The following is a 26568-nucleotide window of genomic DNA, read 5'->3' on the forward strand; positions in this document are numbered from 1 at the left end:
TCTTGAAATGTTTAAAAATTGGGTAAAGTCACTGATTAAGGTGTTCACAAACCAAATGTACATTGAGTGCAGATAAAAAGGAAACTTTTATTAGGGAGGACTTCAAACTTTGTGGTTGTTACAGTTGTTGTTTCCAGCTATAAGTACTTTTGACAAAGGGTTGAACAACTTCAAGTGACAGCTCCTGACAAAATCAATCGTCTCAGGAAAAACCTAAAAAGGCAGAATGTTTACAAGTAAAATTCTAAAAAGTATGCCTTGAGCTTGAAAATTAAGAAGGCATCCTATCCCAACTGCTGAGTGGTGACAGATTCTTTACTGTGGTGACTTTCTGTAGAGTCCAGACACAGGGTCTATTCTTAGAACAACCAAAAAAAGCATGGAGCTGCCTAAAAATAATGATGACTCAACACCTAGAGGCTTCAATGATGTAATGTTGTCAAAGAACACCCTCTCTCCTCACAGGTTGCAGTTTTTAAAATAAGCAAGCTCACAGCTCACCTTCCAAGGAAAGCAAAAATTTCACACACTAAGGAGAAAATTAGGACACATGGGTCACAAATAAAATGTTTCTTCCCCACCTCACCTGTCACTGTGGCTGGGTTTACTTGGAGAAGCAGCCCTGGCCAGAGTCAAAGGCCACTCTTTCCCCGTCACCCCCACTCATCAGTCATCCTTTCAAAAAAGGCTCTGTGTGACAGGACAACAATGCTGATTACACAAGAGGAGGGCCTGAAAAGTCCTGACAGCCAGCACATTTTATGGCATGGGATAGGTCCACGTGGAGACTGTTGTACAGGTGCAAGGCATAGCTTAAAACAAAGAATAAAAACATCTCTCAGAGCTTCTGTGACAGCAGCCATTGAAGCATGGCAGCCATGGCTCTGTGCTATCCCGTGGCCATAGGACTCAACAGGGCCGCAAGGTGACCAAGGGCGTAAGCCAAGGCACAGCTGCCACTGCAGACACCTCACCAAGCACTCAGAATTCAAGCGGGACATGATCCAAGGAGCATGCAGCTTCACCCCATAAGAGTGACACATCATGGAGCTCAAGGTCTCCAAGGACAAGAGGACTGTCAGGTTCACCAAGAAAAGGGTGGGGACACACAGCCATGCCAAGCAGAGGTGAGAGGAGCTGAACAACGTCCTGGTCACCATGAGGAAAGCAGCTACTAGGATACACTGAACTGCCTCCTCCCTCTATACACGATAAAATATAGAAAAAATATTCCAGAGCCTTCCCTCTTCCCTCTTAGTGCCCATGCCCTGAGCTCCTATAATATGCTCTTTCTGCCTCCATCTCTCACTTCACCTAACTTGTACTATAATTTTCAAATCTCAGTAAACATTAAGCTTCATGAGGGCTTACATTTCATTCATCTTTGTACTCCCAGTACCAAGAGCAATACTTGGGACATGGTAGAGTTTCAATAATTATTAAATAATTGATGGTTGATTGATTGATTGCTGCAGTACTCTTTTGCTTTGTTAGTGTATTTAAAAGTCACTGTTCTTCTCTGGGTACTTATATTGTATATCTCAGAATATCTTAGGATACATCTTAGGTATATCTTAGAATATAATATCTTTCAGGGTTATGTTCATTAAAAAGAAGATTCTTAATCAGAAAATAGTCTTTAGGTTTCAAAAGACTCTAGACCACTGTAGGAGATACTTGGAGACAGGATGTTCCTCACACTACAGAGCCCATTTTTTTGTTCCTAAGGCTTGCTCTGTTCAGCAAGAAACATGGGGTCTGAGTGTCAAGGCTGGGTGCGTTATAAATAAAACACAATTTAAAAATGTACCTGATGTAATACACTAAATTTTACATGTACAGCTGAGTCTTTCTTTTTCAAAAAGGTGAACTTGTTGCAGCAATGCTTTCATTGTGCATTTCTGAAATTCCCAAATATCAGTTCAAAAGCTCCAAAAGGAAGTCATTCCTAGTGTTTTGTAGCTATTTCTTATTATGGTTTATCTGCATGTTGTGTTTAAATAGAAATTATTTTTACCTGGGTTGGTTACCTACATGAGTCACCATAGTTAACTCTAAATGACTTGCTTCCACCAATTCAACTCCACTCTATAAATACATACGCTTTGCACCACTCAAGATATTGCAAAAAATGAGCAATCAGTGAGTGGTGCCCAAAGAGGAATCACTTTAAAAGGGACCATACTCACTTAGATATGTGAACTCAGAGATGTTTGTGGGGGAAAGACAACCCCACTTGAGCTGAAAGCCTGGTTGTCAAGGAGGCTGGGCAAAGGTAGGGCTAGGTAACCAAATGTATACTCACTTTCTCCTCCTCCTTCTAAATTATCATGTCCCTACCCTCCCTACTCCCATATTTAGAACAAGTCTACATATAAAAAGCATGTATAATAAAAGCTGATTATCACCGCCACATTTATGACACTGAAGACTCTCATTCCCTGAAAATTTCTAAAGAGGCTAGTGGAAGAGTGAAACGACTTTCCTCTCATGTGCCCCTTGCAAAGTCTTGAACTTAAGCTGCACAATGGTAAGTTTTAAGTGGACTTCTGTTCCAAATTCTACAACTTGACAGAACATAATATCAACAAAAAATAATCTATTTGAGGGAAAGAATAAAACTCTCAAGCATCAGGCATTGAAACTACAGCATCTTCCCACGAAATAATGTGTCTCTAAGCCTTTAGAGTTCAAAATCAGACTGATTTACGATGAGGACAAACTTGAATACACATATCCTCAAATGCTTTATAAGTGTTCATTTCCTCACAAATGAATATTAGAATAATGATCACATTTAAGAGTAAAACTTAAAGATAGTTAAATTACCCAGTGCTTTTCTAAAACCATGTGGACCTAGATGGCACGTGTTCCTGGAAGATGTTGTTGTCAATTGTGATTCCCAAGTTACATTCTTTTCCTTGAAGCTGTTTAAAAACTATTTTTCTAAACCATATGAGTCATGGCAAAAAAAAAAAAAAGAAGTTTGTGTGCATGTTATTCTAAAAATACCATATTAACTTAGGTGATTTTTTTCTATTCACAATGGAATTTAAAACATCTGTAAAACACATCCTTAATGATCACTGGACATCCTCTTTACACATTAAAAGATGATTGTTAAAGTATTCATTAAAATGTGAAGAAAGTTTGAAGAGCTAATTCAGAAAAATGTCTTATATTACATATATACATAATTAGGGTAATATATAAGAAATAAAATATCAGTATCAATAAGAAAAAAGATAATTGCTATGACTGAATATTAATTTTTAATTTGAGTTTCCTAGAAGCCAGAGAAAAAGAAAAACACATAAATCACATAATTCTCATAGTGAGAAAAAAATACCAGTTCCCCAGAGTAAACAAAGTCTTCCTGGAACTAGTTCTAAAAGAAAAGTATCACGTGAACCTTATATGGGAAACAGTGAACAAGAAGTGTCCTAAAACAATTGAAGAAACAGTTTCCATGTGGAAACTGAGATTAACCTTCCTTAAAACTCAAGGCTATGACATAAAAGCACAACTTTGTTACAATTCTGCAAGGATCTGCCTAAGTCTTCCTTCCAAATTCCATAGACATGTGCTCTCTGGGTCTATGTATTTTTAGAAAAACACCTGGTTATTAGAAAACCTCCTTCCTTCCTTGAACCAGAGATAGACAGTCACAGATCTGGGTCATAGGGAGGGGAATGAAAAAGGATGAGGAAGAGAACATGCTAAGAAGGTCTAGTATTATGCTACCTCCTCTGTCTACTTCATCTCGTTTAATCACATAACAAGCCAATAAACAAGGTGTTGTTAACACCATTTTATAAAAAAGGGAACTGAGTTTCAAAGATATTTTTAAGTTGGCAAAGATGAAATAACTACTACATTGTCAAGGCAGGATTTGGACCCAAATGCTTCTGAATCCAACACCCACATCATGTCTAGAGAGCTGTATTCAACTTCTGGGACATCTGAAGAATGAGGAGGTTGCTCTTCCAACCTCAAGACACTTACAATCATCTAGCTGGAATGTAAAGACTAGACCATCATATGACACAGTGCATTCTATGTATAAATAATACATTATACTAAATAATTTGGAGTTAATAATAGCTAAAAAATTTTTTGGGGGAAAGGTAGGTTTTGAACAAAGTATGAGGCATGATACTTGAATATGGTTGATTAAAAACCTTAACTATCATGTACCCGATCAGCAAGTCTCTCTCTTAAAACACTGATGAGATTATGGTATTTGTGTTTAAAATAATAGTCAGGCTATATGATACAACATTCCCAGTAAAATAGAATATTAACAGAAACTGATAAAACTAAAAAAACAAACTACACACGTTCTGTTTCTATATATACCCATTTTGCTAAAAGGGGCAGGGGCATATGGTTGAACACCATAAGCACAAAATTATCAATGAACAGGTAATAAGGAAGTCTATACAGCACACTAATAACCCCACTCTCACAGAGAAAATAGCACAGGGTATTAATAGAACTGGCACTCAGCCCATCTATATCACACCAATCTCATCCATTGAACTAAATGTCAGGCCTGCTGTGATGGTTACCTTGGAGGAGTTTTAAAGTTCACATCAAAACTCTGACTTTCTCTGGTTAACACCAAGTCGATCAAGAATTTCATGCCCACCAAACTGAGACTAGATTCAAGGAAGTCAAGACAGGCAGGGTGAAGCCCATGACATCCTCAGCTGTTGAGACTAAAGAAAATAATAATGATAAAGCTCATCCTAACCCTGGGTTCTATCTCTGAAACTGCCTCTGAAAAAAGTAATGTTCTTAGGCAACAGAACTCAAGAGTTACCTTTGAATTTACATCTTTTAAAATTTGAAGTACTTTGAAATTTTCATGGCCCCCATGATGGTTGTGTCTGTGTACTTCTCAGGGGCTCCTGGCCCAGGAAGTGAGTGGCAGATGAAATCTAGCCTACCCCTCCACCGCCACCAAGGCACCCTGTTCAGGGCTGCATGCACCCCATCAGCCTAGAGGGCTAGACACTATTTTTACAAAGTCACTTCCTTTCCCCAGGCAGTATGCCTTAAGACTGCTTCTGCTCATTTTAATAATTCACAGTCACTGTATAGACTAGAAGCAGCTCTGATGGAAACCATGTGAAGTGGATTCCAAGTACTCATTTTTGCAAATAGGGAGAAAAAAAAGCTCCATGTCCCTCTTTAATATCATACCAAAATAAATGGAATACGGCAGTCATCTTTCACCAAGTGTCATCAAGAATACATGTTTACCCACTCTTTGGCACAGAATCCAAATACTCTCAACTCTATCCATCAGGTTTAATTCTCTCTACTGTCTCCATTATTTTCAGGTAGTTAAGTGTGACTTTTAGAGTAGCTTGTCAGGCTCTTGGGCCCCAGGGGATCACTCAGTACTGTGGAGAAGCAAGATACTAAATATGCCTCTGGAATATTTTAGTCACTTTAAGAAAGGTTAAGGTTTCATAAAATGTCCTACAGCAGCTTTCAAATCTGCCCCACACTGGGCCTCTCATCTGGCAGGTGCCCCCAAGTGATTAGCAGTAACTAATTATGGGTCTCAGTCACTGTTCAGGGAAAAAAAAACAAAACAAAACAGATTTAACCTCCAGAGTACAATGATATGCCCTTTTAATAATTTAAATATTCCTTAAGACAACAAATATAACCATAAATATCACTTTTACCTATAAGGAATGAACAACACAAGAAAAACAGTGAAATTCCTAAGTATTCCTTAAATATTTTATGTCTAATTTAACTGTTACCTGCTTTAATATTTAAAACTAATATTTGGTGATCCATTTTCCCATCCTCAAGTTCCTATAGTTCACTTCTATTTTATTTTTACAACATATATTCAGTGATACTTAAACCATAGTGAATTATTATCTTCATGTTTACCCTTTGTTACGGATCCCCAGTGTGAATTTTCCAACCAGCCTTAATGTTTTCTAGGATCTTCCTGAACACGAGATTTTAGCTTTTATTGTTACCTTTTAAAAATGTATTTATTATAATAATATAAACATAATAATATAAATATTTATTTTATTTATTACTTTTATTGCTACTCTCTTTTTACCCATCTCCCTTTTCTTCTCCTCAATGTAGTTATAAAAATAAATCTGTGTAAGACACTTCTAATTTTTTATTCACTTGGCTTACTAAATGAGTCAGTCCCCTCTAAAAATTTTGAACATCACATAAATATAAATTGACATATAAAGCAGGTTTCTTTATGAACGTCAAATCTTAACTACAAGGGTGATTTGGATTCAGTGCATTTACATTTGGCTTGAGCATTGCTGCTGAATCACCTGAGTTCTTTCTGCCTTACATTCTTCTACATGGAAGTTTGTGCTGATGTACGGCCAACTTTGTTTTTGGAACCTGCTTTCCACAGTACAATTCAGACACAGTGATGCACAGTGGGTAATGAACTAGACTTAAAAGTCAGAAAGCCTCACTCTACTCTTTTTTATCTCTCTAAATAATCAGCTGATTCTGGCAAATTCATCTCTCTGTGTCTTAATTTGCTCACCGTTTAAGAAGAGTTTCATTTCAATACTGATTGAGCACCTACTGTGTGTCAGGCCCTATGCAAGGCACTAGAAATACAAAGAAGACAAATATAAATTCTGTCTGCCTTGAAGGGCTTCAGGGTCTAGAGAAGAAAATGTAAATGGAGAAAAGGAAAATATGTCTGGGTAGTTGATACAAAATAGTTTACAATTTAAGCTCCCTGAGTCAAGACAAACATGTGCACGGAGCAGTAACTATCTGCTTTGTGGGCTAGGAGGCTCTCCTATAGACCCAGACCAGACCATTAGTGAGGAGCTAGAATGAAGGGCTGTGGGCAGCACAAGCAGGTCAAGGCCAAAGGCTTTAAACTATAGATACTCAAAGAAAGACTCAGTGAGTGTCAGAGTTTGGCTTGGGGAGGGCTACACAGACAGTATCTATATACAATGCTCATCCTAGCTTGAGTGTATCCTTTATTTCCAAAAGACATGAGCCCCCCACAGCTCTAGTCATCGTGCTGGTACCCATGGACTCAGCATCCAGGCAAGCACCTATGGCCCCAAGCCCCAGGTCAGCCCACAAAGTCCCAGGCTTTAGACCTGCCCCTTTGCCAGGTTGGCAACCCTGGCATCAGTTACCAGGCTAGCACTCAAAGACACAGGTTCTAAGATCCTGCCCAGTGCCAAGCCAGTCCCTATAGCCTCACTTTCCATGCCAGTCCCTGCAGCTTCATGCTCCAGCATATTCATGGGCCAGGCCTGCTCCAGCAGACCCAGGGGCTAGGTCCATCCCAGTAGACCTCACTGCTATGCTTCTTCACACAGAGCTAGGCTCCAGGACCACCCCTTGGACCCAGATATTAGGACAGCACCTGCGGCCCCAAGACCCAGGCCTCCCTTCATGTGCTTAGCCTCTAGGCCAACAGCTGCATATCCGGCCCCCAGGCTCCACACTTGTCCCAGCAACAGGGCAACCCCAGGCCCTTGGCCAGTTCCAGTGTCCCCAGGCTCCAGCTGACACAGGGTCCAGGCCTACCACAGTGCCAGGCCAGTCCCTGTGGACTCAGACTTCAGGAATGTCCCAGTGAACCTAAAAACCAGGTCCATACCAGCACCTAGCCAGCCCCTAGAAATCCCCTTCAGACTCAGACTCAAAGACCACCCCTGCACCAGGTCAGCCTCTATAAACCAAGGCTTCAGGCCAGCTTCTACAGACTCAGGCTCTAGGACTGTCCTTATGGACATAGGCTCTAGGTCCACCCCCATAGACCCAATCAATATGTTTATCCCAGTAGATCCAGGCTCCAGGCCTAACCCTATGGACTCAAGCACCAGGCCTGCCCACATGCTGACCCAGGCACCAGGATAGCCTGCCCAAGGACTCAAGCAGCAAGTTCACCCATGGACCATGCCAGATCAGCTGCTGAGAATCTCTAGATGAGCTGACTAGTAAAGGACTTCCCCAGACAAAGCCAGTCCAAAAAGACGAGAATAAGTCCCTACTTCTTCAAATGCATAGAAACTAATACACAGTCACAAGAATTAGAAACAATCAGGGAAATATGACACCATCAAAGGAATAAAATAAAGCACCAATAACCACCCTCAAAATAAAAATTTGTAAACTGCCTGACAAAGAATTCAAAATAATTGCTTTAAGAAAGCTCACAAAAATATAATAACATACAGGGAAACAATTTAACAAAATTAAAGAACAATAAGCAACCAAAATATGAGATATTGAATTATTAAAAAAATTCTGGAGCTGAAAAATGCAATGAACTACATTAAAAATACAATAGAGGGTGTCAACAGCGAACTGGTGAAGCAGAAGAAAGCCTGTGAACTTGAAGACAGGTTATTTGAAAATATAGTCAGACAAAAATATTAAAGTGAATGCAAATGCATAAAGGAAGATTATGGGATTTATAGGACAGCATCACAAGCAAGTACTCAAATTACTGAGTTAAAAAGTAAAGTAGAACAATAATGCACCAAGAAATTCAGTTAAAGAAATAATAACAGAAAATTTTTCAAATCTGGAAAAATATACAAATATCCAGGTACAGGAAGGTCTCCACTAAGATTCAGCCCAAACAAGATTACAATAAAACATATTATAATCAAATTGTCAAAAATCAAAGATAAAAAAAGGATCCTAAAAGCAAGAAAAAAAAAAAGAAACATATCACATGTAATGAAGTTCTAATAGGGCTAGCAATAGACTTTTTTACATAAACCTTACAGAGCAGAAGAGAGTGGGATAATATATTCAAAGTGATAACACAGAGGCAGGGTGTGTGTGTGGGTGGGGGGCTGGGGGGAAGCTGCCAACCAAGAATTCTTCACCCAGAAAATCTATCCTTTAGAAATGGAGAGAAAAATACTTTCCCAGACAAACAAAGCTGACTGTTTATCACCACCAGACCTATTTTACAAGAAATGCTAATGGGATTTCTTCAATCTGAATGAAAAGGAGGATGCTAATTAGTAATACAGTCAAGCATATGAAAGTATAAAATTTGCCGGTAAAAATCAGTACACAGTCAAATTCAGAATACTCTACTACTATAATGGTTCTATGTAAGTCACATATCTTTAGTATGAAGTTTCAAAGACTAAATTATAAAAATAATGATAGCTTCTATAATTTGTTAAGGGATACATAATATAAAACATGTAAATTGTGACATCAAAAACATAAAATGCGGAAAGAGGAGTAAAATTATTGAGCTTTTTCATGTGATCAAATTGTCAGCATAAAAAAGTCTATTATAACTATAAGATATTTTATGTAAGCTTCATGATAACCACAAAGCAAAACCCTTTAGTTGATACACAAACCATAAAAAGTAAGGAATCAAAGCATACCAGTAATGAAAATCATCTAATTACAATTTCTCTCACAGTAAGAGAGAAAGAAAGGAACAACAGATCTACAAAGCAACTAAAAACAATTAACAAAATGGTACTAATAAATTCTTACCTATCAATTAATTCTTTGAGTGTGAATTGATTCAATTTTCCAATCAAAAGACAAGAATGACTGAATGGCTGAACAGGCTTTTTAAAAAAGACCTAACTATACACTGCCTACAATAGACACACTTCACATATATACTAAAAGGGAAGGGAGGGAAAAAGATATTCCATGTAAATGCTAACCAAAGGAGAGCAAGGGTAGCGATTTATATTAGATAAAATAGAATTTACATTAAAAAAAGTAGAACAAGACAAAGAAAGCCATTATATAAGATAAAATGATTAATTTGTTAAGAAATAACAGTTGTAAATATACATGTGCCCAACACTGGAACATCTAAAAATATAAAGCAAATATTAATAGATCTAGAGAGAGAGAGAGAGAGACTATAACACAATAATGGTAGAGGACTTCCATACTCCACTTTCAGCAAAGGATAGATAATCCAGACAGAATATCAATAAGGAAACATCAGACTTAAACTGCACATTAGACCAAATAAACCTAACAGACATATACAAAAGATTGACTCCAACAGCAGCAGGATATATATACATTCTTTTCAAGTGTACACATAATATTCTCTAGGATAGATCATATTAGAGCACAAAAAGGTCTTAACAAAATTTAAAAGATTAAAATCATATCAAACATCTTTTTAAACCACAGTAGTATATAAAACTAGAGAACGATAACAGAAAGAATTTCACAAAAGTTACAAATACATAAAAATTTAACAAGATGCTCCTGAACAACCAATGGGTCAAAGAAGAATTTAAAAATATCTTGAGACAAATGCAAATGGACACACAAAATACTAAAATCTACTAGCATTCTATGAGATACAGCAAAATATATCTAAGAAAAAAACTTATAGCAATACATGCCTACATCAAAAAAGAAGATTTCAAACAAAAAACACAACATCATACCACAAGGAATTAAAAAGAACAAACTAAGCCCAAAGTTAGTAGAATGAAGGAAATAATAAAGATCAAAAAATAAATAAATGAAATAGAGACTAGAAAAATAGTAGAAATTATCCATTAAACTGAGTTGGCCTTTTAAAAGATAAACAAAATCAACAACCCTTAAGCTAGCTTAATAAAAAAATCTGAGAAGACTCAAATAAAATCAGAAATGAAAGAGGAGACATTAGAACTGATACCACAAGAATACAAAGGATCATAAGAAATTACTATGAACAATTATATGCCAACAGTTGGATAACTTAGAAGAAATGGATAAATTCCTAGAGACGTAAAACCTACCAAGACTGAATCACGAAGAAAAAGAAAACATGAACAGACCAATAACAAGTAAAAAGATCAAATCAGTAATAAAATGTCTCCTACCAAAGAAAAGCCCAGAACACGATGACTTTATTGCTGAATTTTAACAAACATCTAAAGAACTAAAACCAATTATTCTCAAACTTTTCCCAAAAAATTGAAAAAGGAATACTTCCAACTGTATTTCACAAAGCCAGTATTACCCTGATATCAAAGTCAGACAACTATACTACAAGACAAGAAAATTATAGACCAATATCCCTAACGAACACAGATACAAAAATCATCCACAAAATACCTGTAAACCAAATTCAACAGCACATTAAAATGATTGTTCACCACAATCAAGTGAGATTTAGCACAGAAAAGCAAGAATAATTCAAGAAATGCAAATCTGTAAATGTGATACACAACATTAACAGAATGAAGGATAAAAACCATATGGTCATCTCAACAGAAACAGAAAAAGCATTTGACAAAATTCAACACTCTTTCACAATAAAAATTCTCAACAAATTAGTGTCAAAGGAATGTACCTCAATATAACAAAGGCCATATATAACAAACTCACAACTGACAGCATACTTAACATTGAAAATATGGAAGATTTTCCTCTAAGATTAGAAACAAGACAAGGAAGCCTCTCTTACCACTTTTATTCAACATAATACTGGAAGTCCTAGCCAGAGCAATTAGGCAAGAGAAAGAAATAAAAGGAATCCAAACTGGAAAGGAAGAAATTAAATTGTCCTTATCTGCAGATTACGTGATCTTATACATAGAAAACCCTAAACACTCCATCAAACAACTGTTAGAACTAATAAACAAATTCAGTAAAGTTGTAGGACACAAAACCAAAATACAAAAATCAGTAGCATTTTTATATACTAACAAGGAACTATCTGAAAAAGAAATTAAGAAAACCAACCAAATTACAAAAGCTAAGAAAAATCCAATACTTAGAAATAAATTTAACCAAGGAAGTGAAAGACCTGTACACTGAAAACTATGAAACATAATGAAGGAATCTGAAGAAGACACAATAAATGAAATGATATTCTATCTTCAGTGGCTAGAAGAATTAGTATTAATATTAAATATTAACATTTAATATTATTAAAATGTTCATACTACAGAAAGTAATCTATAGATTCAATGCAATCTGTAACAAAATTCCAACAACATTTTTCCACAGAAATAGAAAAAAAAATCCTGAAATTTATATAGAACCACAAAGGACTCTGAATAGCCAAAACAATCTTGAGTAAAAAGAAAAAAACTGACTACAAAGCTACAGTAATCAAAACAGCATGGTACTAACATAAAAACAGGCATGTGGACCAATGGAACAGAACAGAAAGCCCAGAAATAAATCCATGCATTTACAGTCAATTGATTTTCCACAAAGGTGCCAAGAACACACAATGAAGAAAAAACAGTCTCTTTAATAAATAATGTTGGAACAACTGGATATCCACGTGCAGAAGAATGAAATCAGAACTTTAGCTCATGACATACACAAAAATAAATTCAAAATGAAATAGACTTACATAAGACTTAAAACTAAAACTACTAGAAGAAAATGTATGAAAAGAATTGTTGACTTTGGTCTGGGTAATGATTTTTTGGATATGACCCCAAAAGCACAGGCAACAAAAGTGAAAATAAATGGGATTACATTAAACTAAAAGGTTTTTGCACAGTAAAGGAAACAATCAATGGAGAAAATATTTGCAAAGAGAGAAAATATTTGTAAATCTGACAAGGAGTTAGTATCCAAAAATACATAAGGAACTCAAATAACTCAATTACAAAAAAACAAATAACCTGATTTAAAAATGGGCAAAGGAGCTGAATTGACATTTCTCAAAAGAAGACATACAAATGACCAATAAGTATATTAAAAAGTACTCAACAACGCTAATGATCAGGGAAATGCAAATTAATACCACAATGAAATATCACCTCACACCTGTTAGGATGGCTCCTGTAAAAAAGGTGAAAGTGTTGGTGATGATGTCAGGAAAAGGAAACTATCACACATTGTTAGTGGGAATGTACATGGGTACAGCTATTATGGAAAACAGTACGGAGTTTCCTCCAAAAACTAAAACTAGAACCACCATTTGGTCCAACAATCCCACTACTAGGTATATATCTAAATAAAATCAGTGTGTTGAAGAGATATCTGCTCTCCATCATTCATTGCAGTATTATTTATAATTGCCAAGATATGGACTTAACCTAAGTGTTCATCAATAGATGAATGGATAAAGAAAATGTGGTATATATGAAATACTAGTCAGCCTTAAACAAGAAGGAAATCCTGTCTTTGCACAACATGGATGAAAATGGAGGATAGTATGTTAAGTGAAATAAGCCAGGTACAGAAAGACAAATATTACATAATCTCACTTACATGTGGAGTATAAAAATGTCAGACACATAGAAACCGAGAGTAGAATGGTACTTACCAGGGGCTGGGAAGTTGTTGAACAAAGGCTACAAAATTTCAGCTGGACAGGAGGAATAGTTCAAAAGATCTATTCTACAACATGGTGACTTTAGTTAAAAACAATCTATTGTATTTTTTAAAACCACTAAGAAGGTAGATTTTATATATTCATACAAAAAAGTAATAAGTATGTGAGGTAATGTATACATTAATTAGCTCAAGTTAGTCATTACATAATGCATACATATTTCAATACATCATATTGTATACAATAAATGTATACATAATTTTTGTTAGTCAATTAAAAATAAATTATTTAAAAATTAAGAAAATAGACATGAGCATCTTATGGGCAAAATACATTGAATTGCTCACTTTATGGCATTTCAGATTTCCATGATAAATTCATTCTTCTCTTTGAATATGAAATGTAGATTCATTTTTATGTTTTATAGATCTACAACCTACTGTCTGAAACTCTTGAGGAGTGATATGTTTGGTATTCTGAATTGGGGGATTTGGATGTGTAATACTGGGCACAGGGCTCATATTGTGTAATGTCCCAGCAACATCTGGGGCAGCCCCTAGTAATTAAAGGGAGGAATATTTCTACAGAGAAATAGCTGACTAGTCAAACTACAAGTAGCCTCTTATTAGTTCAGGTCAGATTTTAATGAAGTGATGTTTTGTCTCAAAATGGATTCTGAAAAAAATCTCAGTTTTCAGATGTTCAGATTTTAGTACTATAGATAAGAGATTGTGGACCTGCAGTTGTAAAGTTCAAAGTAAACATCGACATTCTCCTACAAACTAGAGTGAGGGGAACTCAGTAAAAACCACAAATAATCAGATTTAGCTTTGAAAATCCTTTAGAATGCTCTCATAATGCCTGCAATGTTAGACTAGCTCAGCGTTTTGTCAGCTGAACTCGAGAAGAAGAAATTGGTTCAGATTTAGTGGATATGCTGAATGAAAATGTACATCTTTGAATATTAGAATCACTCTAGCTACTTGCAATGCATTGCAACGATCTATTTACAAGACACACAAAGACTAAGAGAACAGCAGAGCCAGGTCTTTCACCACATGCCCATTCTAGTAGAATATACTCTTTAATGGTTGGCAGAATTACCACCTTATTTTTAAAAAACTGTGTATGTTAATGTGTGATGTGTATATGTCTGTCTGTGTGTGTAAGGAAATGAATGCAGTTGAAAATATGCTAAATGTCCTTTTGTTTTGGCATCACTATCAGCATTTATGTTTATTATTTGTTTGCTTATTTTGAATAGACCTCTCTTGGTATATTATAAATTAAATTTAAGCCTATCTTGTTTACCATTGCATCCCCAGAACCAAATATCATACCAGCTTTCAACAAATATCTGTATATCAGGAGGCAGTAGTGCATAATGTTTAAGAGCATGAACTCTGTAGTCTGGCAGCCTAGATTTGAATCCTGCCTTGGCCATTACTAGCTTAGACCATGGGAAAAGTCTCTGCTCTCTAGTGTCCTCACCTGAAAAATAGGGATAATGATACTTACATCAATCTAGATGGACTAATTTATACTATAATAACAAACCCCAAAATCTCAGGGGCCTGAACCAACAAAAGTTCTTGTTTGTTTGTTTGTTATTCTTGTTGCATTACATGTTCATGATAGATTAGCTAGGATTCTACCCTATATCATCAATGTCCTTACTTCAGGACCCAAACTGCCTAAGCCAGCACTACTTGGCACAATGCCAGTTTCCCTAGCAGAACAAAAGGAACATTCTTCAGGGTCCAATATAGGTAAATTAAATTCTTGGCCTAGAAATGACACAAGTCATTTCTGCTTACACATTGGGTAGAAACAGCCAGTAGGGTCCAGGGAATACAATCCTGACAAGCACCCAGGAAGTAGAGTTACAGAAAGATACTACCCTCATAGGGTTGTCATGACAAGTAAAGGACTCATGTTTATAAAGCACCTGGAAAAGGACCCGGCACCATGCCAAATGCTATATAGGTATTTGCTGCTGATGTTATAATTATTAATTAAATAAATACATATTTTGGAGAAATACCTAATGTAGATGACGGGTTGATGGGTGTAGCAAACCACCATGGCATGTGTATACCTATGTAACAAACCTGCACGTTCTACACTTGTATCCCAGAACTTAAAGTATAATAATAAAAAAAAAAGTCACCTTTCAGGTTTCTTCTTATTCAATTGAATTTGGCTAAACATTTCAGTCATTGCTTCACTGTGCCCCTTTAGTAAACAGTGCATTCCAACGTCCTACCCAGCAGACCCTTATGTGTCTTTAGCATAAACACAGGGCAGCTCAAAGACAACCTTCCTAGCCTCACCTTCCTCAAGATGACTTCTGCAGCCCAGCTGGATCCCGAAAGATGAACCCAGCGAAGTGCTCTGAAGAGAAATGCACCCTAGTAATTTTCAGGTGTTGGATACTGTGAAGATCACAGTTTTAAATGCGTTTCATACAAAAATATTTATACTTCAAGCTATAGCACGCACACAGCAATCTGCATTTATTGGTTTCAGATGCCAATTTCCTCCAGCTCCAGTTCTCCTTTGTGTTATATAAACAAATCTCAACCATCTGGACCACAACAAGCCTCATTGAAGTATGTGCTCACTCATTGCAAAAGCATGAAATCAAAATACAATCTCACAGAATTCTGCCTAACTGAAAATTGGAATGAACATTACAGACAACACAAAGCTGTTTTTTTAACATGTGCTTTAGGTGTCAGAACTTAGAATGCAAATAGGACAGCAGAAATGAGCATATCAGAATATTTATCACTTTGAACAGAACAAAGTGATACAGAAATAAACAGATCCAGATCATATCCTGTGCTGTTACCTATATTATGAGAAGTTCAATTTAGTACCCCATAAATTTCCTCGAAAATGAAAAGGTATCTCAGACATGTGGGCAAATAGAGAAGAGAATGCTGCAAGACTCATTTGTGATAGAAAGCAAAAGGTTTAATTCCTACTCAACTATGGAAATTAAATACATACTTTATAATAATTGCAAGAGAAAGGCTAAACTTAAATCCATCAATATCAAGACACAATGATTTCAGAAGCAGGCTGTGCCAAAAAAGAAAAGACTCTGCCAAAACAAATTACATATGAAACCACCGACCCTCGTAAACCTTGGAAATGAAGGCTAAGCATCATTTCTGATGTCTCCACCCCCTGCTATAATTCCAGGCTGCTGAATACATCTTCCCAAAGCCGAATATAAAAACAATTACCATGGCCAGCCTTGCCCACAGGCAAATACAAGGAGTGCTGGAAATGCTTTTTGCTTCTTTTCCCCCTGCCTAAAAATATCTCCCCACCAACTTATCACAGTGCCTAAAATGTCCACCCTTTGTGGAAAATACCCATCATCAGACTTCATGGCTCAGATTCATGAAATCTAAACCTTGTGGAAAGAATATTCTGACAGAATGGAGTATGATACTTAATGTCCTAAAATAAGTGATTTTATCATAATAGTTTTTTAAAAAGGAGGTTAAATGAAAGAAATATGAATTTCTGGGTTTGGAAGAGAAATATGGCAGTAAAAATGAGATGCCACAAGACTCCCCACTTTTTTTTCTGGAGTCCCAGCAATCATGCCTCCTGGCTATTGTCAACTTATCTGGTATCTGATTATCTTGTTTTGTCACCTTAAACTATATAGATATAATTAAGTCAAAATTAAATCCATGTCGGATTATTTGGTATCCTAAAGACTGTCCACAAAAGGAAGAGTAAAAAAAAAAAAAAAAAAAAAAAAATCTCACTGAGGTAGGAGACTTCTGATTTAATAAGCTGAATTACATAGACTTCAGCCAATTATAAAATTCACCTCCATGGCTGTAAAATTGTGATCTAAATCATTTGAAACTGAGTGCAATTAACTATATTCTTGTTTATTTTGCCTCAATATTTTATCAAAGTCATCTTAAAACCAAATACTATTTCTGAAACTGCTATGCACAAACTTCATATACACATTAGATGAGAATATCTTGTAATCCATTATTCAATCACAAATCAGAATATCAAAATAGATGTGTACAGACTCCCATGAACTGCCCCCCTCCAGCCCCTGTCCTTCTATGTCCTCAGTTCTAATTCAGTTAATCAGCCATTCTTGAGCAGCACTGCTAAATGAGATTAGCACCTTCCTAGGCCTCATTGTTTCAATCAACTGGGAAGTATTTAATCAGTAAAGAATGAAAACCCTCATTAAATCTCTAAGGAAAATCCTTCTAATTGTGATATTTAGAGAAATGGATGATATGATGAGAATACATAGACTGTTGCTTTATAGTTTATGGCAGGTATATTTCAGAGGAAACTACTTGCCCTGAGAAATTTATCATTTGTGATAATCTGGTTATAATCCAAGAACAAAATTCTCAGTTTCTTTCAAAGAAGAAATTGGCATGTGCCACTTTCTTACTTTAAATAGTCTGATGATCATAGCACTGGAGGTTCTAATTATATATAATTCCTTGCATTTCAAGCTATTTTCAGCCCATAATTTCAACAGTTCAACTGCACACTGATATCATTATAAAAATATCTTTAAATGGCTTAAAATAATTCCTAATCCTCTGGGAGGGTTTTCTCTGTGGCTATCAGGATTGTCTACAAAATCAATCATATCTGTAAATCAGACTTCCAGTAATTGTGCCAGACACAGACTTCAGCAATGGGCAGAAAGAGCTAAAGTCTATGAAACAGCAATCATAAAGCCTACTCTTATATCTCACACAGAGTCATATACTTTAGTTTAGAAAAAAAAAGGCCCGGCTGGGCGCGGTGGCTCACACCTGTAATCCCAACACTTTGGGAGGCCGAGGTGGGCAGATTACGAGGTCAGGAGATCGAGACCATCCTGGCTAACAGAGTGAAACCCCGTCTCTACTAAAAATACAAAAAATTAGCCGGGCGTGGTGACAGGCACCTGTAGTCCCAGCTACTCGGGAGGCTGAGGCAGGAGAATGGTGTGAACCCAGGAGGTGGAGCTGGCAGTGGGCCGAGATTGCGTCACTGCACTCCAGCCTGGGCAACAGAGTGAGACTCCATTAAAAAAAAGAAACAAAGAAAGAAAAAGAAAAAGAAAAAGAAAAAGAAAAAAAAGGCCCTTTATCCAAAAAATTTTGTCCATGTTTCAGTAGTATAATAGTGGCTTTTACAACTAAGAATCTACATCTACAAGGCAAGGTTTAATCCATTTAGATACCCCATTCAAAGGTCAGAGAAATCTGAAATAAACTTTGGAAAGGTCTCCAAATGGAATATTTACTGTGATTGCCAAAAACATTTACACTAAGTTAAGTCTGTTTCTTAAAATGGGAAGCTGGAAAATGTTAATACATAGACAACCTCATTCCCCAATCATTTCAAATTGAGGAGTTACTGCTTCATTCAAATTCTTACAACACACACATGGCAATACCACCATGGTATCAGTGAGCAAAGAAGGACTCAGATGCCAACCAGCTTACCTTCTGTAACATCTACTGTGAGACTTGGCTCACAGTTTAAGAAGGCGTTTTTAGAACATTCATCAAGCTGCAGGAAGGCTGGAGGTAAAATGGAGTTTGTACTGTTTTGAGAAAGGCAAATTATATTTATGGCAGAACAGGGGAAAAGGAAACTTTTAGGAGTTTAAGACATCTGCTTCCTAGCCTAAGGGGCATTTCCCACAATCCATATTAACACCACTTGTTTTGCTAGATAGACCTGTGAGTCACAGAGGACTCAATTTGATTCAACATATTTTCATCTACAACCCTGTCAGATGTATCTCTAAAGTTAGTTGATAATAGAATGGGATTTTCTTATCCTGGTACACATGCCAAAAATAGAGCCAACTAAAGATTGCCAAAAACTTCAAAACCCCAACCACAAATGAACAACAGGATTACTTGGAGATAATGCCACATCTCCCCATGTTTCAGGAACAGAAAAAGGCAACTTACCTTGCTCTCTTCTCCTTCAAACACTGACTGGTGAACATTGCACGCAAACAACGAGTTGGGGAGGTCATTGAAGTCAGTGATTGCTTGAAAGGCTTCTTCTGCAAAACAACGAGTGACAGCCCAGTCCCTGTCTATGCAGCACAGTAAGAAAAGTCCTCCATCTTCAGGGACGTGTCCCTGCTGCCCCAGGCTCCTCATTCCGATGAAGTATGATTCTCCCCTCATTCCTGGGGATACAAAGATGAGCATGTGTTACTGTAGAACAAATTCCTTAAAACTCAGTTTTCGGGTCACAGTTTTGTATTGTCAGGGGCAGAACAGTGGAGTACGATTAGGAGCAGAGGCAGGGGATACTGGAAGGGAGAAGATCCGCAAGTTCACATGGTTCCCTTGATCCCTGAACCAGAATTTCCCATACAGCTCTGCTTTGGGGCAAGAAGCGAGTCAGTACTATGGTTTTTTAAAAGAAACAAACAAATAGGTACAGGAAATGGAGATCACCACCACTACTACCAATGTCTATCATGTATTGAGTTCCAGGCACCATTCTAAATGATTTATATACATTTAGAACATCAATTACATACATTAACTACCTTATTTAATCTCCACCATAGTCTATAAAGTTGGTACCAATATTATCCCCATCTTACAGATGGGAAAACAGGAACAAAGCAATTAAGTAACTTTTACAAGACCACTGACAAAATGGCAGGGCTAGGATTCAAACTCAGGGAAACTGGCAGCAGAGCTCACTCTCCTATGCCACAGGAATGAAGCAGATCAAAATAAGTAGAAGCCTATATTTAAGGAAGTATGATCTACTTCATCAGCACCTGAATCCTGATCATGATAACTCTAATAGGTAATAGTTAATCCACAGTGAGAGTAAACACACCACATACACACACTCCCCCCCACCCAGATATTTCCTCTTCTGACTGAGATAATTACTTCAAGTCATTTGTGAACCAGGTCCAGATCCTAAAAAATCAGTGCTATCTTGGTCAATCCATGGTGCACAGGTCCCCGTCCCTCCTTGCCTCGTAAGGCTTTCCAGTATTGATTTCACCTAGCTGTGTTCAACCCTTCTATTATTTTTTCACCCCTTATATTTGCAGTTTGCCTAACTGCAGAGTTTTTCCATTTTTTTGATACTGGTACATAATTTAGTGGATTAGGTCAGTAGCCCCATATAGTCCAAGGATGGTATCTACTTTCTTCTTTTGTATCGATTTTCATGCCTGTAATACTATTCTGCTCAAAGCTCAATAGTTAAGAGGCTCAGAAAGTGAAATAACTTGCTCATGGTTACACAAGTAAGACTGACTGAAAATTATGACATGGCTACTGAATCATCTTCAGGAAGCTCCATGTTCTTCAGTCCCATCATCACAGATGCTCAGAGCAAAGGACAGAAAGGTGGGTACCACTAAACATCACTCTGCTCTCATGAAGTTAAGTTAGATACAAATTCTAGATCCCCAGACAAAATATCAGTTTCTGCTTATATCTCTCTTGAACTGTGAAATAAACCCTTGAACCTCATAGTGATGAGGTTATGTTTTTTATTTTCATTTTTCCTAGAAACGCCCCAATGAGAGCTGGTAAGCAGCATTTTCTGGCAATAATGCATTATATATAAAATCTTAAGCCCGGTTGAGGTAGGAGCCAAAAATTTAATAGTTTGAGGTGATATCTCTAAAATCAAATCACCAAAATTGTGGTAAATAAAAATTTCTATATAAAATATAATAAAACAATTCTTGCACTCCAAAGTTCTTCAAACTCCAATTAGTGCATTTCTGTATTTAAATCAACAAAATACTTATTTTAAATAAAAATATGGTACATGTTTTATTAAATAATCTAAAATATATGAACATTTTTAACTAGAAGGAAAAACATGTAATAGTATTAATATAAAGGGAACCGAACTGCTAGACAACTTCAGTGAAACATGTGCATGTATTTTCTTTCATATTTATTTATACTGTTGCTTGAGTATTTTAGCATAAAACACCTAATTACCATCATTTATTAGAGTATCAATTGTTTTAATAGTAAAAATATTTACTAAAAGCATCATCAAAACAGTAGCATTTTCATTAATAGTTTACAGGAAAACGTGTGTGTGTGTGTGTGTGTGTGTGTGTGTGTGAGATGGAGTTTTGCTCTTGTCGCCCAGGCTGGAGCGCAATGGTGCAATCTTCGCTAACTGCAACCTCCACCTCCTGGGTTCAAGTGATTCTCCTGCCTCAGCCTGGGCCTCCCGAGTAGCTGAGATTACAGGCACGTGCTACCACGCCCGGTTTTTGTATTTTTAGCAGACACAGGGTTTCACCACGTTGGCCAGGCTGGTCTCGAACTCCTGACCTCAGGTGATCCACCCGCCTGGGCCTCCCAAAGCGTTGGGATTTCAGGCATGAGCCACTGCACCCGGCCAGGAAACTCTTTTGATAATGAAGTCATAATCATTCAGCAGCATACAAATAGATACTGTGTCAATTTGGATTTTATTTTTAATCTCATCCCTCTTATTTAAAATATTTTAAGTGAATCAAAACATTATAAAACTCTCAACAAATTAGGTATTGATGGGACATATCTCAAAATAATAAGAGCTATCTATGACAAACCCACAGCCAATATCGTACTGAATGGGCAAAAACTGGAAGCATTCCCTTTGAAAACCGGCACAAGGCAGGGATGCCCTCTCTCACCACTCCTATTCAACATAGTGTTGGAAGTTCTGGCCAGGGCAATTAGGCAGGAGAAGGAAATAAAGGGTATTCAATTAGGAAAAGAGGAAGTCAAATTGTCCCTGTTTGCAGACGACATGATTGTATATCTAGAAAACCCCATTGTCTCAGCCCAAAATCTCCTTAAGCTGATAAGCAACTTCAGCAAAGTCTCAGGATACAAGATCAATGTACAAAAATCACAAGCATTCTTATACACCAATAACAGACAAACAGAGAGCCAAATCATGAGTGAACTCCCATTCACAATTGCTTCAAAGAGAATAAAATACCTAGGAATCCAACTTACAAGGGACGTGAAGGACCTCTTCAAGGAGAACTACAAACCACTGCTCAATGAAATAAAAGAGGACACAAACAAATGGAAGAACATTCCATGCTCATGGGTAGGAAGAATCAATATTGTGAAAATGGCCATACTGCCCAAGGTAATTTACAGAGTCAATGCTATCCCCATCAAGCTACCAATGACTTTCCTCACAGAATTGGAAAAAACTACTTTAAAGTTCATATGGAACCCAAAAAGAGCCCGCATTGCCAAGTCAATCCTAAGCCAAAAGAACAAAGCTGGAGGCATCACACTACCTGACTTCAAACTATACTACAAGGCTACAGTAACCAAAACAGCATGGTACTGGTACCAAAACAGAGATATAGATCAATGGAACAGAACAGAGCCCTCAGAAATAATGCCGCATATCTACAACTATCTGATCTTTGACAAACCTGAGAAAAACAAGAAATGGGGAAAGGATTCCCTATTTAATAAATGGTGCTGGGAAAACTGGCTAGCCATATGGAGAAAGCTGAAACTGGATCCCTTCCTTACACCTTATACAAAAATCAATTCAAGATGGATTAAAGACTTAAACGTTAGACCTAAAACCATAAGAACCCTAGAAGAAAACCTAGGCATTACCATTCAGGACATAGGCATGGACAAGGACTTCATGTCTAAAACACCAAAAGCAATGGCAACAAAAGCCAAAATTGACAAATGGGATCTAATTAAACTAAAGAGCTTCTGCACAGCAAAAGAAACTACCATCAGAGTGAACAGGCAACCTACAGAATGGGAGAAAATTTTCGCAACCTACTCATCTGACAAAGGGCTAATATCCAGAATCTACAATGAACTCCAACAAATTTACAAGAAAAAAACAAACAACCCCATCAAAAAGCGGGCGAAGGACATGAACAGAGACTTCTCAAAAGATGACATTTATGCAGCCAAAAAACACATGAAAAAATGCTCACCATCACTGGCCATCAGAGAAATGCAAATCAAAACCACAATGAGATACCATCTCACACCCGTTAGAATGGCAATCATTAAAAAGTCAGGAAACAACAGGTGCTGGAGAGGATGTGGAGAAATAGAAACACTTTTACACTGTTGGTGGGACTGTAAACTAGTTCAACCATTGTGGAAGTCAGTGTGGCGATTCCTCAGGGATCTAGAACTAGAAATTCCATTTGACCCAGCCATCCCATTACTGGGTATATACCCAAAGGACTATAAATCATGCTGCTATAAAGACACATGCACACGTATGTTTATCGCGGCATTATTCACAATAGCAAAGACTTGGAACCAACCCAAATGTCCAACAATGATAGACTGGATTAAGAAAATGTGGCACATATACACCATGGAATACTATGCAGCCATAAAAAATGATGAGTTCATGTCCTTTGTAGGGACATGGATGAAATTGGAAATCATCATTCTCAGTAAACTATCGCAAGAACAGAAAACCAAACACCGCATATTCTCACTCATAGGTGAGAATTGAACAATGAGAACACATGGACACAGGAAGGGGAACATCACACTCTGGGGACTGTTGTGGGGTGGGGGGAGGGGGGAGGGATAGCATTGGGAGATATACCTAATGCTAGATGACGAGTTAGTGGGTGCAGCGCACCAGCATGGCACATGTATACATATGTAACTAACCTGCACATTGCGCACATGTACCCTAAAACCTAATATATAATAATAATAAATTAATTAATTAATTAACTAAAAAAACATTATAAAACACTCTTAGATGTGTTGTAAGAATGTTTCAATTATTATTTTTCCAAAAAAATCTAAAATCCATTGCCGAACAAATTAATTAAATAGATCAAATTTTAAGCTTAACTCAGGACTCATTTTAATCTACTCAAATAGCTTTAATTTCTGTCCTAAGCTGTAACAATATTATCTTCATGAGATTTTATTTTAAGCTCATTACTTTCAGTAAAGATTTAAGGGTGAATGCATTTTTAGCAAACAACCTACTTTACTTACATGGAGAAATAATTTAGAAGTCAGAGCTTTGAACAAAGAAATTCTAATTTTTCTTTCTAGTTTCATTACTAACTCACCTCATAATTTGGAGAAGCCAAGTGATCATTCTGGAACTCAGTTTATCCTCATAAAACAACAAAAGAACATTGAACTGCCTCCTTCTGCAGAGTAAGGGGAGGCAGGGGAATGAAACAGGAGCGGAAGACGTGATCAAAATCAGTATTAACCACTACATAAAAGAATATGTAATATGCAGTATTGCAATACTGTAATACAGTATTGCAATTTTTATTGCATGAACTATGCAGTAAAAACACATCGTGATAATTTCAGAGCAAGGCAATTATGCTTTAGTATTGCCCAAATAAACAGAAGGTAATTCTGAAGATTAAGAGAACTTCCCAATAAAGAAGTATAAAGTTCCCACAGCCCAAGTTAAGTGGTTTGTCTTTGTTTCCTCTGTTGTTTTTTTTTTTTTCCACTTTTTCAGAGAGGGTCTTGCTCTGTTGCCCAAGCTGGAGTGCAGTAGCACAATCATAACTCACTGCAACCTCCAACTCCTGGGTTCAAAGTGATCCTCCCACCTCAGCCTCATGAGTGGCTGGGACTACAGGCATGCACCACCATGACTGGCTAATTTCTTTTTTATTTTTTGTAGAGATGAGATCTTGCTATGTTGCCCAGACTGGTCTCCAACTCTTAGCCTCAAATAGTCCTCCCATTTTGGTCTCTTTGTGCTGGGATTACAGATGTCAGCCACTGTGCCCAGCCTGGCTTGTCTTTTTAAATTAATATCAAACTGTTAATCATTTGAGGCAACCATTGTCTACCAAGATTGACATGTGTTGTCCTTATTTCTAAATCTGAGGTTGGCCATCCAAAGGAGAAGAGCTTCCTTCAGCTAGGAGGCCATTTTCCGGGAGGGCTTCCCAATCTCACCCACGCTGGGATGAATGTGGTGTTCTTTCTCAGAGCTCCCTGAGCAACCTGCACAGCCTTTTCTCATAAAATTGTCCTCCAATGCAGCTACTATTGTGATTACTACTTTACTAGTCTGTATCTTAATCCAGATTGGTATTTCTTGAAAGCAGAGGCTGGGTTGTCTTCACCCATGTATCTACAGGAAAATATAGAAAGCCTCAAAATAATGTTTGGCTGAATTAATGAATTATATAAAAAAGAGTCACTTTTTGGAAATAACAGACCAGCAAGTGGGTTATAATGGCCAATTTAAAATGTATACACTAATGATATACTATTTCAAATGTCTACACTAATAATGAAAACAATCCTCTCATTTAAATTTAAAGGTTTGATTTCTAAAATGTAATTTTACAAATGAAAGATAGCAAGAATCACTCAAAGATAGCAAGACTCACAGGATTCCTCTAGCTAAAATTTAATAATCTGTGGACAATAGCAAAAACATTTATGTTTTTTAATTATACGAGTTAACTGAAGAAAAACTGGAAAATTCAAAAAGCTATAAAGAAGAAAATAAAAGTAAACCATAATCCTACTATCCAGAGAAAACTCCTGCTAACATTTTGGTATATTTCGTTCCAGTGTTTTTTTTACATGTAAAATTTTTAAACAAAATGGGGATCCTGCTGTTTAGTATACCACTCCTTTCCTGCAACACTGATATAATCAAGAGCAGTTCCCTGTGTGATTATATATTCTTCAAAACATTAATTTTAATAGCCACATTGTATCCCAGTGTATGAATCTGTCATAATTTAATCACTCTTCTGTTGTTTGACATTTGGAAAGCATAAGTTTCCATCACCATATGCATGTGGAAAAGAAAAACCACTATCCACTATTAAAATACAAATGTTCCCATGGGAGAATTTCAAAACATCTTTAGATAAAGAGAAGAGACATCTTCATGAAATACTGGAAAGAGCCCTAAGGGAATACCTTCATGCCAGTCTCAAGCTGTAAATAGGGGGCCTTCTGGGCTGTGGCTTTCTTTTTTTTCTTTTTTTTTTTTTTTGAGACAGAGTTTCACTCTTATTGCCCAGGTCGGAGTGCAATGGCATGATCTTGACTCACCGCAACCTCCACCTCCCGGGTTCAAGTGATGCTCCAGCCTCAGCTTCCCGAGTAGCTGGGATTACAGGCATGCGCCACTACGCCCAGCTAATTTTGTATTTTTTAGTAGAGACAGAGTTTGTCCACGTTGGTCAGCCTGATCTCGAACTCCCGACCTCAGGTGATCCA

General features: G+C 37.0%; 1 protein-coding gene across 4 annotated transcripts in view; it reads right to left on the reverse strand.

Moving 5' to 3' along the window:
• The window catches only part of RCAN2 (regulator of calcineurin 2), a 277055-nt gene that overhangs the window by 220041 nt on the left and 30446 nt on the right, over nt 1-26568 (reverse strand). For all 4 annotated transcript variants that reach the window (XM_054493592.2, XM_054493591.2, XM_054493590.2 and 1 more), the window contains exon 2: nt 19282-19508. In XM_054493592.2, the coding sequence (XP_054349567.1) occupies nt 19282-19506 (225 nt within the window). In that variant the 5' untranslated portion in view covers nt 19507-19508. The remainder of the gene's footprint in view (nt 1-19281; nt 19509-26568) is intronic.

Source organism: Pongo pygmaeus, chromosome 5 (genome assembly GCF_028885625.2).
Source record: "Pongo pygmaeus isolate AG05252 chromosome 5, NHGRI_mPonPyg2-v2.0_pri, whole genome shotgun sequence".
Lineage (NCBI taxonomy): Eukaryota > Metazoa > Chordata > Mammalia > Primates > Hominidae > Pongo > Pongo pygmaeus.